The 15,301-nt window shown below is 47.6% G+C and overlaps 1 protein-coding gene across 1 annotated transcript in view; it reads left to right on the forward strand.

Moving 5' to 3' along the window:
- PKD1 (polycystin 1, transient receptor potential channel interacting) overlaps positions 1-15,301 on the forward strand; it is a 216,338-nt gene that overhangs the window by 96,660 nt on the left and 104,377 nt on the right. Inside the window, exons 11-15 of the mRNA XM_087729000.1 lie at positions 397-1,146; positions 2,486-2,617; positions 5,316-5,491; positions 6,336-6,469; positions 11,115-14,737. Coding sequence (XP_087585126.1) covers positions 397-1,146; positions 2,486-2,617; positions 5,316-5,491; positions 6,336-6,469; positions 11,115-14,737 — 4,815 coding nt within the window. The remainder of the gene's footprint in view (positions 1-396; positions 1,147-2,485; positions 2,618-5,315; positions 5,492-6,335; positions 6,470-11,114; positions 14,738-15,301) is intronic.

Consider the following 15,301-nt stretch of genomic DNA (forward strand, 5'->3'; position numbering starts at 1 on the left):
GAGAAGAGCAAACAGCTTCTCTTTTGCAATCCCTTTCTCTCCAATCAGTCTGCACTGCAAAGTGGGGGGAGTGTGGGACAGAAACACAAGTCAGACACAGGACAAATGGTCCATAACTGAGGACTACCTATAGGACAAAGTGGCTCTCTGGAGTTGCTTTCTTTTTCTTTTTCTAATCATTCCAGAAAAAGATTTCTCAATTCTCTGAGCTGCATATTTGCCCTTCTTGTGACCCAGTACCTTTTTCTGCCTTAGGGGGAGGGGGGGCAGTTGCAATCAAGCCACTCCATCGCTGCTCCCCCCACTTTCCTCCAACCCTTAGCTCAGAATTAGTGAGTGAAGGGCAGGTTGTATTGTGTTGGGAAGAATTAACTCATTGAGGCTTCTCTCCTGTAGTTGCTCTTCAGAAGCAAGGATACCTTTGTCAAACCCAACGATACAGTAAGTGTCCAGCATGATGCTGGGCCTGGCGCTTTGCTCCTTTGCCATGCCAGCCAAAAGCCACTCACGCAGATGAGCTACTTCACCATCAGCTCTTTGGATTGGGACCCGGGCTGGCCTGTCCACCCCGCTCCCCAAGCCTGGCAGAACGATTCCAGGTGCCCTATCAGGATCCTGGCGGCTGCTGAAGAGACCATCCTGCTCCTGCCGAAAAACCACTCCAGCGTCCACCGCCCTGGCCTTTATGCGGTGCAGGCCACAGTCCACAACGGCCTCTTCAGGAGGAACTTCTCCTGCGACTTCTGGGCTCTTTCCGCTATCTTGGGCCTCCGTGTTATCTACCCACCGGAAAAATGTGGCAAAGTCTACATGGAAAGCAACAGCACATGGCTGGTGGTGAAAATCCTTTCTGGGATGAACGCAACCTCTGGCCGGCTGGGGGGCAACCAGAGCTTCCCTTTTGGACGGAGCTGCCCCCCAGCGGTCACTCCACTGGTGGCAGAATGCACAAGAGACAGCAATGACACCTGGTTCTCTGTAATCCTGCTGGAGGGCATTGGGCATAACCTGAGCACTGTTGTGTTGTGGGCCAAGAATGCCGTGAGTTCACAGAACATCACCGTCAGGGTGAAAGCGGAGGATGCCATCCGAGGATTGCGTGTGACCCCTGACCCAGAGACCAGGGTCCTTCAGAACAAGCGTGTGGTGAGTGACAGCTGCCCGTGTGCCCAACGGACAACAGGCACCAGTTTTGTGGCTTGATAATCTTTTTCAAACAAGATTTAAAAAAAAACAACCTCAGGTTTTGTGGGTTTTGGATTGAGCGCAAAGTGAGATACCAACATGTTTTAGTTTCTTAGCGTTCCTTCCTTCCTTTCAGAATTGTGTCTGAAATAAAAGAGCAACTTGCAAAAAGCAGGCAATACCGAGAATACATGTAGCTTAAGGCTGATGATGTTACCTGGATGGTAATAAAATGTCTTTTAAGACCAGTTTCAGAGAACCACAAGCGTGTGAGAATATAGACAGTCACATCAGAACTCAGTTCTTGAGATGGCTCAAATGAAATCCTTATTCGATCCTCAAAGGTGCTTCTTTGTCTGCATCTAGAATAGCCTGATGTTTTCCACTGGGATGCTTGAAAAAAATACAATGGTCTGTTCCTGCAAAGTCCATTCTCCCCTTCAACTGGAAGGTCCTTGCGGTTGTCCTAACACTTAGATTATATACTATTTCACGGTGCTTTACAGCCTTATCTAAGCTATTTAGAGTTAGCGTCTTTCCCCCAACAATCTGGGTCCCCATTTTACCAATCTCAGAAGGATGGAAGTCTGAGTCAGCCTTGAGCCAGTCAGGATTGAACTGCTGGCTATGGGCACAGTTAGCCTGCAATACTGCATTCTAACCACTGGGGGAGGAAGGAAAGATGGAAGGACGGAAGGACGGGCAGAGTTGGAAGGAATCTTGGGGGGGTCTTCTAGTCGAACCCCCTGCTCAGGAAGGAAGGAAGGAAGGAAGGAAGGAAGGAAGGAAGGAAGGAAGGAAGGAAGGAAGGAAGGAAGGAAGGAAGGAAGGAAGGAAGGAAGGACTGACTACCAATAGAACTTAGACATATATTGCTTCACAGCACCTCACAGCCCTCTCTAAGTGATTTACAGAGCCAGCACATTTCCCCCAACAATCTGGGTCTCCATTTTATCAACCTCGGAAGGCTCAGTTAACATTGAGCCGGTCACGATTGGAGTCCTAGTCCTAGCAATGAGCAGTGATTTAGCCTGCAATACTGCATTCCAAGCACTCTGCCACCAGGGCTCCTAGCCTAGCCTTGGACATCAGCAGGAGGCTGAGTATCAGACCCGCTTCTTTCACAGTTAAGCCTGTTGGTTCCTTCTCAGGGGGAAAAAAGACTTGATGATGGGAGGGCTCAGCCACCAGCCCTTCAAAGGCCTAGCTTCAGCTTGGCCAGAATCGAGGAAAGAATGGTTAGCATGGATGGACAATGGTTACTCCTTCTGAAATTGCTGCTTGTGCCCCTCCACTGCAGAGTTACATCCCTGTGATGGATGCTGGGTCGGATGTCACCTTCATGTGGAGACTGGATGACAAGAGCTCCTTTACTTTCTACAATGACGTCTTCCACGTCCTTTACCAGTCCCCGGCTGTGTACAAGCTATCGGTAAGTCCGGGCCTCCTAGTGGCCCCTCTTTTAGGAACTGTGCCCCAAAACTATGGATTCTCACTTAAGGTGGCCACTCCATAAATTGTGTGTTTCTCCTGCTGTCCTTCCAAGTGGCACACAGGATTTTTACCAAGCTTGATTTGCAGTCTGGGGTGTATTGTGGCCCTCAGCAGGCAGGGATTCCTGCCTGATAGGATTCTTCCCTTGGGATTCCCAATAACTGTTTCCTTTTTTTTTTATCCTGCCAAGGGTAAAAGGATAAGAATAGGAGTTGAAATAGAAGTAGAATACTTTATTTGACCAAGTGTGATTAGACACACAAGGAATTTGTCTCCAGTGCTGAAGCTCTCAGTGCACATGCAAAGCAACAGAGTAATCTTCATCTTCATCATCATCATCATCATCATCATCATCATCATCATCATCATCATCATCATCATCATGCAAATAAGAGGGAGTAGTAAAGAAGATAAGGAGGATAACTATAGCATATACACCGCTTCACAGTGCTTTATAGCCCTCTGTAAGCAGTTTACAGAGTCAACATATTGCCCCCAACAATCTGGGTTCCCATTTTACTGACCTCGGGATATTGCAGCCATACAACATGGCTAAATATTCTTAGATATAAGATAGTCCTGTGAGAGTTGGGTGTTCATCAGAGTGATAGCTATCTTTGTGTCAAGTTGTTTTGGCATGCAATGCCCTATACATCATCCCAAGGGGAGGAATTGAAACCGTTTGTGTCCAGGATGTGAGGGGTCTGTAGATATTTTCTCAGCCCTCTTTCTGAGAGCGCAGTGTACAGGTCTTCAACTGAAGGCAAGCTGGTTACAATTACCATATTTTTCAGAGGATAAGATGCACCCTTTTCCCTCAAAAAAGAGGGTAAAAATCTGAGTGTGTCTTATACACTGAATACAGCATTTTTGGCTTACCAAAACCCTGCCCCCTTTGTAAAAATGGACGTTCAGTGGTTTTGGGAGTGTTTCTGAAGGCTGGGGAGGGCAAAAACGAGCAAAAAACCGGGGCGTTCCCCCCCCCCCCCCCGTCAACCTCCAGGAACATTCTACAAGCCTCCCAAAGGTCTGCATGCCGCCTTTTTTGTTGTTGCAAAAAATGGCCCTTTTTTGCTCGTTTATGGGGGCCCAGACCCCAGAAGCACTTTAAGAGCTCTGCATGCCCTCCACCCCCCCACCCCCCAAAATGAGGCGTGCAGAGGGTTTGGGATGCCTGTAGAGTGCAAAAAAAATTTACCTCTTCAAAATCATGGTGCATCTTATACTCTGGTGCGTCTTATAGTCTGAAAAATACGGTATTTTCCCTGAAGTCCACGGGTGAAATCTACTTACCTTCGTTACTGTTTTTCAAATGTGAGTGAACGCGATTCCTCCGTGCATGCCCAGGAACCTCTGTGAAGCGCAGAGTGTCAAAAATGAGGTGATGACGTCTGAGCGGGTGGGCGGAGCCTCCCGCCACCGCTGCTACCGGTTTGCCTGAACCAGATAGAAGCAGCTGCATTGCACCCCTGCTTCAGTCCTAACTGTCCATGGAGTCTGTCCTCTCCTGTTTGGTTGCTCTACCAAAACGGAAGTGATAGAAGTACAAATGGCAGATTCAGAAATTCCTTTGCAAAACTATATCAGCAGTTCTGGGGCAGTCTGACCTCCCTGAGTTGATACAGGAAGAACCTTCTTCCTTGTGCCTTTTTAAATGATGGTTTTAATCCTGTCTGACAGAAACACATTTAATTAATGCACCTGACAGACAATGGGAAAGTGTACAGTTTTGGTTTAGCTGGGGCAAACTTTTTCGCCTTGTTAAACCTCAAATCCAAAATAAGAAATTGATACGAACTAAAGGTTCTGGCTATCTCAGATTAATTCTACCCCTTTACACCTCAACAATCTTGAGTTTATGTACCCTGCCTTGCCTAGTTCATCAAGATTGTCTCCATGATGTTTCAGTGGCCAATGTTGATTGTTACTTTGGCCCAAGATGGCTTGACACTGGTTTTCATATGCTGCCATTCTCACGGTCAGGCTTACAAACTCTGATTCCAGGAAGAGAACACCCCACCTTCACCCCTGCAGTAGCTCCCGTAGCTAAGATGAGGGAGAATAATTGTCCCAGATTATCCTGAGAGCTTCACAGCAGAATGGAAATCTTCATATGATTTCCCCTGATTTAGCATTCGGACCAATGCTAAAACAGGGGGGGGGGTGAGAAGGGATTGAAAGGAAGAGGACCACTTTTTAATTGGAATAAAAAGATACCAGCGGCTAACATGCAATTCACAATCGTACGATACCTGATAAATATATTCCTGCAAGCCAAACGAGAATCCAAGATGATGGTAAATTTAGTCTAAAGCCAATTAAAAAGATTGAGTAGGAGAAGTCTTGAGTACGTCTCATTTGGGCTAGACTGAGTTAAAAAAACTGGCTTTTGGAGGAGAAGAGAGGTGTGGCCAAGACTTTTTTCAACACATTCTTGAGGCTAATAGGCTGAATTTAACCCATGCTTGCTTGGATTCTCCAAGCAGCGCACAGGAGAAGCAAAAGGCAAAGCGTGATCTATAAATCCCCCTCGTGGCCTGGAGGTAAAAAGAACGATGAAAATTGTGAAACCGCAAATGCCCCCGGGTGTATTGGGGGGATGAAGTCACAAAGCAGTTTGTCTCTGGTCTCTCCAGCTTACAGCCTCAAATAATGTCAGCAACATCACGGTGTGCTATAACATCACTGTGGAGGAGATGAACAGGATGAAGGACCTGAAGGTCTCGGAGATCTTCACCCACGTCCCACAGAACATCAGTGTGGAACTGTCAGCAATCGTGACTGTGGATTCGGCTGTCGATGCCAGATTCCTGTGAGTTTTTCCACTGGCTCTCCAACAGACTAAGACGGGGAGATCCACCCTTCCCCAGCACTCAGGCCAATGAGTGGTCCAGAAAGACCAGTGGAATTGCCCTTGGAGAGTTGTCCCAAAGGTGCTTTTTCAGGTGGCAACTGGACTTTCTGGTTTTCTTTGAAGACGTTTCGCTTCTCATCCAAGAAGCTTCTTCAGCTCTGACTGGATGGTGGGGAATGGAAGGATTTATACTTATTTGCATCCTTTTAGAGAGTTGTTGAGGCACTTGGAGGTGTCCTCAGGGTCCTCAGGGTCACCTAAGTAGTGCAAATGGGTGAGGAGCCTTCTTGGAATTGCTGAAAGGACTGTGTTGTAGACTGGAGATACATGATGTCGTATCCCTCCCCCTCTGTTGAGAAGAGCTATTTAATTTTGTCCTAGATGGCCTCTTTGACCCTTCTTTCAAACCAGTGGTCCCCTCTGTTAAACATGTGGCCTTTGCTGTCTTCAAAAGAGTGACCTTTGCCTTTCAAATTCAGATGGACTCCTGAATCTTGTCCTGATGGGTTTGTTCTTCTATGTTGTGCGTTTACTGACAAACATGACTTGGGTGACTGATAATCTCCATAGATCTTTGAGAGATGCAGCCTTTTAAAACTGTGCAGGGAAAAATCATTTTTCATCTTGAGCCTTTTATTTTTACACATCTTTTATGACATTTGACCTACATTCCAGGAGAGAGAAGTCCCCTGAGGATGGGCTCCAGTCTTTTCTTCTTTGGCCCAAAAAAATCACACAACTCAAGAGTGAATAACTGACCCGTTGCTCCTTCTACTGACCGTCTCATTTTCTGACTCCCCAGGTGGGACTTTGGTGATGGTGACCAAGCCATTTTGGAGTTTCATCCTCCCTATAATGAGTCCTTCCTGAAGCCAGATCCCAAGATCCACCAGGTGCAAATCAGGCATAATCTGTCCCATATCTACCAAGACCCAGGTGAGAAATTCTTTGGATATTTGAAATCATGACTGAGTAAACTATGCACAGATATTTGGAAAGAGGGGACCAATTCAAAGCAGTGGAAGGAAGGGTCAGGCTGAAGTCTGCATTGGAGTTAAAATGCCCTAATACAGCAATCCCCAACCCTTAGGCCAGGGGTTGGCAAACTTAAACACTCAAAGAGCCATTTGGACCCGTTTCCCACAGAAAAGAAAACACCGGGAGCCACAAAGGTCCTAACCGGAAGCCTCCTGTTCATTTCTGGAGCTGCTGACCAGAAGTTCAGTTCCCCCACTATAGAGTCTCCTCCGAGCGCGGCATACTTTTTCCTCTACCTGTCATAACCAAAAGCCCTATCAATTGGAGGGACAACTGGAAAACCCTCCCCTTGCCAGAGAGTCTTCTCCTGGCACACTCTGCTTCTCCCACCGGAAGCTCCTCTCAAAATTGTGGCGCCGACCGGTGACGGAGCCGCAGCAGAGGAAGGAAAGAGCCACATGCAGCTCCAGAGCCACAGTTTGCTGACCCCTGCCCTAGGCCATCGCCCGTTTGGAAGCATGCCCATGGAAGTAGCAGGCAAGCACCCTGTATCTGCAGCTCCACTTGTGCGCTCAGTGAGCGGGTGAGCACGTGCATGCAATTCCACTTGAGCACACATGCTCGCCATTTGCGCAAATGGAGCTGCTGCACTCACCCGCCACTCACATGGAACCATCCCTTCTCCCTACACACCAGTCTACAAAGCTGAAAAGGTTGGAGACCATTGTTCTAATACAGGGGTGTCAAACTCGATTGCATTGAGGGCCGCATCAGGGTTGTGTTTGACCTCGCGTGTGTGTCTAGGCTTTAGTGTGTGTGTGGCCAACTTGACGTCATTTGTGTCAGGGGCACCTGTGGTGGCCCAGGCAGCCCTCTGCTAGCAAAAATGGATTGATTGATTGATTGATTTGATTGATTTATTTAATTTGTATGCCGCCCACTCTCAAAGAGACTCAGGGCGCCCAGGGGGAGCTTTTTTACTGGCAGAGGCACCGCGGGCTGGTCCTTCGCTATTTGCAGGGCAGCCCCGTGAGCCAGATCTAAGCACCCCCATGGAGTGGATGCGGCCACGGGCCTTGAGTTTAATACCCCTGTTCTAATATTATTCCCACAATAATTAACAGCTATCTGTCCCATTTAAAAGCAGAGCCAACGTCTTTCAGCTTCACAGGCCATGGATCTGCACCCTGAGTCTCTTTTCCTTGCTTCTATTGGCTAATGTTTCTTTTCTCTCTTTTCCTGTTCTTCTCACCCCCTCCTCCTCCAGCAGCAGCACCTTTCTCTTGTCCTTCCTTCTCTTCCATCCTATTGGGTGACTGTCCTGCCATCTTCAGGTAGCTCTTTTTATAACTCTTGCAATGGTTGTCATTATCCTCATATATTCTGGCTGAATCACAGCGTTTGGGGTTTGGAGAGGAGAAATTGGGTTGAGAAAGAGGGCAAAGGGGAGCACATTCAGCAGTTTTTGGCAAGTTTAACACGGGTGGACTTCAGCTCCCAGAATCCCCCAGCCAGCATGTCTGAACTGGGACAGGAAAAGAAACTGGCATTGGGAAGATGGTCTAACCTCCTGGGGGTTGTTTTTGCAAAATAACCAGCGCTGCCTTACTAGCCAGCGTCATTGCACATTACTTGTTGTGGTTTGCAACCTGCACATAATGTCATTATTGTTTATTCATCTGTTTGTGTGCTTGTATGTTGCTGCCTGTTTATTTGCCCATCAGATGCTGCTGTGTGTCTTGGGGAGGGGGAAAAGGGAGGCCCTCTAGTTTCCTTTCTGCCTTGGTCTCCTTGGTTCTCTCAACAGCAAACGGAGGAGGAGGGTTAATGAAGTGAAACCGAAGATGAGTGGAGAAAGACTCATTTGCCAGCAGGGAAAATTTATGAAAGTATCGAAATTTAGCATACACGTCTACATTTGGGAAGGATTTGGCTTACTTTATAAACAATTTGGGGTGGTGATTTAATTTAGAACACTTAGAGTCCTCATTTAGTGACTGTTGGAAGATGGAACCGAGGGATACTTACAATCCAGATTCAAAGTTCTGACAGGTTCCCCCCACCCTCCACCCCGTCACAAGATTGTATTTTGGGTACTCGGCAACTAACTCACAATTAGAGTTTGCAACATCCCATGGTCATTACCGCAATTTATATTGATTTTTTTTATTTTTTGCCAGAAACTGGTGTTTATCTCTGATTTCTGGGGGAAAAAATATTTATTGCGGACAGTGGATTCACTTAATGACTGCTGTGTTCACTTAATGACCCCGTGATTCACTTAACGACCAATACACCTGACTGCTGATTTTTATTTATTTATTTATTTATAAAAATTCTATGCTGCCCATCCCGCCAAGGCTCCCTTTGCTGTTACATATAAACATGGAAATAAAATGTAGATATGTAGTTCCACTATCAGAAAGAGTCACTTGATAAGGTGTCAATAGGACTTCATAGGCTCAACCTTGGGATTGGGATTGCCTCCTGCAGAAACTTTATGGAAACTTCCGTTATGAAAAGAAAGGAGAAAGAAGTCCAAGGGATTGTCTAGAAAAAGGGTGCTGCCAATCAGATGACATTTGCAATTTTCCAGTTTGGGGAATTTTATGAAATTTTCATGTATGTTCTTTTAAATAAAGATTCAGAGTAGCTGAGCAGTTTTATTTATTTCCTTAGACATACATGTTATTCTCATAATTGACTGACAGAGCATCTTACTATCCTGCCATGTTTAAACAGAATTAAAAACAACTAAGAAATAGAACCATAAATTAATATGGTAAACATTAAATACTTCAATGCTGAGGAGCCATAGAATCTCAGACCATCATATATTCTTGGGGGCGGGGAATCTCATTTAATTCATCTTCCCCCCCCCCAAAAAAAGAAAAGTCCTGCTGAAACAATCCAGTTTTGATTTGCCTTCCTAATCCTCCAAAGTTGAGATAAGTGAAATCGTGGAGAATGTTATTCCAGAGAAGGGAAGTAGCACTCAGTGCCAATGAATGAGAATACAAACTTCTCAAATCACATGAAAATAAAACCAAATGTCTGCTCCAAATTCTGAGCTAAGAAAAAGACCACCGAGAAAAAACAGATGTACTCAGTCAGTTCTCTTTCTGCCCTAATGGACAGTTTCCTTCTCTTTGCATTTATCCATTCAATCCTCTCTTTTCCTTACTGCGAGGGACAGTTGCAATTTGATGCGTGGCTCAGAGGCAGGCTGGAGGGGTCTAGGACAACTTGCCATGGCTGACATGTCCCAGCCAACCTGTCTCACTGTGAGACAAGTCGCCACAGGACAATTCAATGCGTGTGTCAAGGTTCCAAGTAGTAACTCTCCATAAAAAGCAGAAGTCAGAGGCAAGCAAGTTCCTCAAAGGACAATTTTATTGGAGATATCATATTGGCACAAACTGGTGAAAACCAACTCTGAAAATTCCCGCGGTTTTCAACTGATAAAAAAGTTCCCCCTTTCCCCAAACAAGCAGTCACATTGTCCAATCAAGGTGCTGGCTGGTCATGTGGTAACCGGACTCCTCCTCTCCCCAGCCACCAGTTGGAATGTCCTTGGTTCCCACAGGAAACTATTTTGTTTTGGCTACAAACTCCATCTAACTATGTTCCCCCTCCCTTTCCCTTCTTTGCACTGTGGCAACCCTGAAGCCTCAAAAATGGCTCCGGTCAGGTTCACTTCAGAGTTGACAGCGTGATAATCAAGAAAGAAACGAGTGAATTGCAGCAGCACTTGCCTTGCTTTAGGTTTGACCCTTCTCAAGTTAGAAGTCCTTGAGGCTGGGTGCAGTTCACTTGTCCTTCTCTTGAATTATCCTGGGTTGAATTGTCCCACAGCAAGTTGGCCATGGCAAATAGTCCCAGTCCAGCCTGCAGTGGGCAGTGATGAAATTATTGGTCATCTCAATTTGCCTTTCCTGAGGCAAAGAATCAAATCAAACCCTATTCCAGGTAAGAATATCCGGAGCAGAGGAATAAAACGGATTTCTTAAAAATCAGTAGGTCCTCCTTTCTATCAGCACAAAGGGCTAAACTGGGCTTCAGGCTGCTGCATCCATGGGTAACAAAGGCCCTTTCCTTCACAATGCATCCTGGGAGCAAAGGGAAAGACCGCAGCATCAAGTACCTGCTTCCTCCTCAGCAAGGTGGTGGCACTTCTGGCATGCTTGAAAGGAGGAGAAATATATTGGTTAGGTTTGCCTGGAAAGCTATAGACACAATCCCTCCCCCTCCCTCCCTCCCTCCCTCCCTCCCTCCCTCTCTCTTTCTTGGCAATCTTAAGACCTGTGGACCAACTCCCAGAATTCTCTAGTCAGCCATGCTGGTTGGGGAATTATGGGAGTCCACAAGTTTTCGTTGCCAGGGTTGGACACTGTGCTGTAGACTGACTGACTGAAGAGAGTTTGGGTAGTTTGTATTGAGGTAACAGGCTGTCTGATGAAGCCACAGCCTGGTTTTTCTGCTTGAGCATGGCGGACTGTGTGAGTTCAGCAGTGTCGATTTTTAATCCTGACCTGAATTTCCGATCCATTGGAAAAATGAACACTTCTGATTCTTTTTCTCTCTCTCTAATTTTCCCCTGCAGGTAAATACAGCCTGACTGTTGTAGTCTCCAATGAATTTGAGAACCTGACCTGTTCAATCCCTGTCCGCATCTATGCTCACCTAACAGAAGTGACCATGCAAGTAGCCTCAGATGTTTTGGTGGTGGGCCATCCTGTCACCTTTGAAGCTCAAATGATGCCCTCCAGCTTCGGAGTCTCTTATACCTGGAATTTTGGGGACGGGTCAGAAGCATTTGTGGGAAGCCAGGCCGCCGTAGTCCACACCTACAGTTCCAGAGGGATGTACAAGGTCAGGGTGCAAGCAAACAACACCATCAGCACTGTTGAGACATGGCAGCATTACCAGGTCTTTGAAGAGATCAGTGGGTTGTGGGTGTCCTTGAATGAAACCATAGAGCTTCGCACCCCGATTGAGATCAGCGCTTCTGTGGAAACAGGAGATAATATCACCTGGATATTTGACATGGGCGATGGGACCATCCTGGAGACTCCTGTGGCATCCGTAAAGCATACTTATTTAAAGGAGATGAACTGCACCGTAAATGTAACTGCGATGAATCCAGTCAATTCTTTGTCCCGAGCTGTGCCCGTCCAGATATTTGTGCTGATGGTGCTCAAGATTGAGCCTTCCTTTTGTATCCGAGAAGACCCCAAAGTACAGCTCACAGCTCACGTTTCAGGTAATCCCCAGAACTACTTTTTTGACTGGACATTTGGCGATGGCTCATCCAACATCACCGTGTATGGTGATCCAACAGTTATCCACAACTTCACCCTCAGTGGAATCTTCTCCTTGTCTTTGGTCCTTTCCAGCAAGGTCAACAAAGCGCAGTACTATACGGAGATTTGTGTGGAGCCAGAGATCACCAATGTGACGCTTTTGGTAAGGCCAGAACTGCTGTGGCTCGGCAACGAGACCAAATTTCAAGTCACAGCCTTGCCGCCTTACCGCTACCGATATCTTTGGGACTTTGGGACGAACGACTCCGCCAGGTTTGGTGGGACCGAAGTGAGCTATACCTACAGAAGTCCAGGGGACTATATGGTCATGGTGACCGTCTGTAACAACGTCTCTTTCAACAATGTCTCGGCATCAGTGAAAGTCCAGGAGCCGGTTGGGGTGACTAAGATTGAGTCAAACGGCTCAAAGGTTTTGGAGCTGAACCAAGTTTATCTCTTCTGGACCAATGTCACTGGGACCAATGTTAGTTATTTGTGGTACTTTGGGGATGGGACTTCCCAGTTGGCAAAATCCATCACCCATTCTTACAACAAGAGTGGTACCCACACCATCAGTTTGACGTGCTGGAACGATGTCAGCTTCCATGAGGCCAAGATGAACGTAACCGTGAAGAGGCGCCTGCAGGGCCTGAGCATCAACGCCAGCAGGACGGTGGTGCCTCTGAACGGTTCTGTAAGTTTCACGGCCACCCTCCTGGTGGGCACTGCCATCCGGTACTCTTGGATCTTGTGCGACAGGTGCACTCCCATCCCGGGTCTTTCCACCATTTCCTACACTTTTCGCTCTGTTGGGACGTTCAACGTGATTGTGACGGCCGAGAATGAGATCGGGGGCCTGCAGAGCAGCATCTTCATCTATGTCCTGCAGCAAATAGAAGGGCTGCAGATCACCGGAGGAGACTTCCTGGACAACATTTACTTCCCCACCAATAAGACGCTGCAGCTCCAAGCGGCCGTGAAAGACGGAACAAACATCTCTTACAGCTGGACTGTCCTGAAGGAAAGTCACACCGTGCAGACGTTTACCGGGAAGGCTGTCTCCTTTGTCATTCTGGAAGCAGGCGTCTCTGCTGTCCATCTGAAAGCCACCAACATGCTGGGAAGCTCAGCTGTCAACAAGACGGTGGAGTTCATTGAGGAGGTGGGCGCCTTAAAGCCAACCGCCACCCCTAATCCTGCTGCAGTCAACGCATCTGTTAACATCAGCGCCAGTGCAACTGCCGGAAGTGGGCTGCTGTACACTTGGAAGTTTGAAGATGGCCTTTCTCTCTGCACAGACTCCAGTACAATCGCACACTCTTTCCCGAGTCCAGGCACCCAAACCATTGCTGTGGTGGCAGGAAACAAGTTTGGTTCTGCCAATGCATCCCTTGTGGTATGCATACAGGAACCCGTAGTGGGCCCAGAGATTAGGATCATAAGGCCAAACAGCAGTTCTGTAGAATCTGGCACCGTGGTAAACTTTGCTGGGGAGCTGGAAAGGGGATCGGACGTACTCTGGATGTGGAAGATGCAGGACAAAACCATCTCGGGCCAAAGGGTGGCTCTCAATTTTCCCATGGCCGGAATTTTCCCTGTCTGCTTGAACGCTTCTAACGATGTCAGCTGGGACATAGCTTGCCTCAATTTGACAGTCCAAGATGCAATCCATGGTCTGAAGCTCAGCGTAAGCAAAGACGTGCTGCAGCCAGGGGAACTGGTCTCTTTTGAGGTTGAAATAACCTCTGGTTCCTCCGTGAGCTACAGGGTCACCATTGGCCGTAACCACTCTGAGATCCTCAGTGCTTCCAGCTTCACCTACAAGTTCAGCCAGGTTGGAGAATACTTAGTGAGAGTAACTGCAGAGAATCAAGTAAGTGTGGCTTACGCAGAGGATCTTATCGTGGTGCTGGAGCCCGTGTGTGGCCTCCAGATCACCGATTGCTGCGAACAAGGAATGCCCGCTGCGGTGGAGAAGCAGTTCACGGCTCGGATTGAGAGCGGCTCATGGGTGTCTTATGTCTGGCAGTTCACCTTAGTAAAAGAGCAGCAACGTTCCCAGGTTCACTTAGAGGGCCAAAGTGTCTCTTACACCCCAGAAGGAGCGGGGCAGCTGGACATCCACCTGTGTGCTTTCAACCGTCTGAGCAGCCTGAACGTAACTGTGGTGATCCAAGTCCAAGATTTCATCCTCCAGCTGTCCATCCAGCCTATTGATTCTTTCGTCAACCGCACAACTTTCTTCGAAGCATCTGTGCTGCCCAGTGCCAGAGAAGTCCTCTTCTGGTGGCATTTTGGAGATGGCTCTCCAGCAGTGCAAACGAGTGTGCCGTCTGCCAACCATGTTTATCTGAGGCCCGGTGATTATGCGGTGGGTGTGAATGCCACCAACCTCATCAGCTTCTCCATTGCCCACCGCACGGTCACGGTCCGTATTCTGGAGTGCGAAGAACCAGAAGCTGAGCTTGCTTTACCTGCTCAGGTGTTTATGAAACGATCCCAGAAGAATTATCTGGAGGCCCAGATTGACTTGCGAGGATGCACCAGGTACCAGACTGCCTACCTCTGGGAGATCTACAAAACCCCGAGCTGCCTACACCTGGAGGCTTTTGCCAAAGTCCAGTTGGTCAGCGTGGACGTGAGCCGACCACAGTTGGTCATCCCAAAGCTTACTCTGGATCTCGGCAACTACTGCTTCAAATTCTTGGTCTCTTTTGGTGATACTCCTCTGTCCAAAAGCATTTTTGCCAATGTGACAGTTTTGCCCAATAAACTGGTACCCATCATTGATGGAGGATCGTATCGTGTCTGGTCCAGCACCCGGGACTTGATCTTGGATGGCGAGAAATCCTACGACCCTAACTGGGAAGATTGGGAACAGACACCGTTGTATTATGATTGGACTTGCGTATCATCTTCCAAAGTAAGTGAACCTGGATGTTGCCCCCCCCCCCCCGAATAGAGCTCTAGATTAGTTGGGGGTCACCTCTCAGGGTGGGGACTCCCTATTTTTACTTGGTTGCTCAGTGGCTAAGACGCTGAGCTTGTTGAGGTCAGCAGTTCGAATCCCTAGCACCACGTAACGGAGTGAGCTCCCATTACTTGTCCCAGCTTCTGCCCACCTAGCAGTTCGAAAGCACGTAAAAATGCAAGTAGAAAACTAGGAAACACCTTTGGTGGGAAGGAAACAGCGTTCTGGGCACCTTTTAGTCATGCCGGCCACATGACCACGGAGACGTCTTCGGACAGCGCTGGCTCTTTGGCTTTGAAACGGACATAGCAATAGCAGTTAGACTTATATACCACTTCATAGGGCTTTCAGCCCTCTCTAAGCGGTTTACAGAGTCAGCATATCGCCCCCACAGTCTGGGTCCTCATTTCACCTACCTCGGAAGGATGGAAGGCTGAGTTAACCTTGAGCTGGTGAGATTAGAACCGCTGAACTGCAGATAACAGTCAGCTGTAGTGGCCTTCAGTACTGCACCCT

This window comes from Thamnophis sirtalis, unplaced genomic scaffold (genome assembly GCF_051295495.1).
Source record: "Thamnophis sirtalis isolate CommonGarterSnake01/CBP01778 unplaced genomic scaffold, rThaSir2_p1.2 scaffold_14, whole genome shotgun sequence".
Taxonomy (NCBI): Eukaryota; Metazoa; Chordata; class Lepidosauria; order Squamata; family Natricidae; genus Thamnophis; species Thamnophis sirtalis.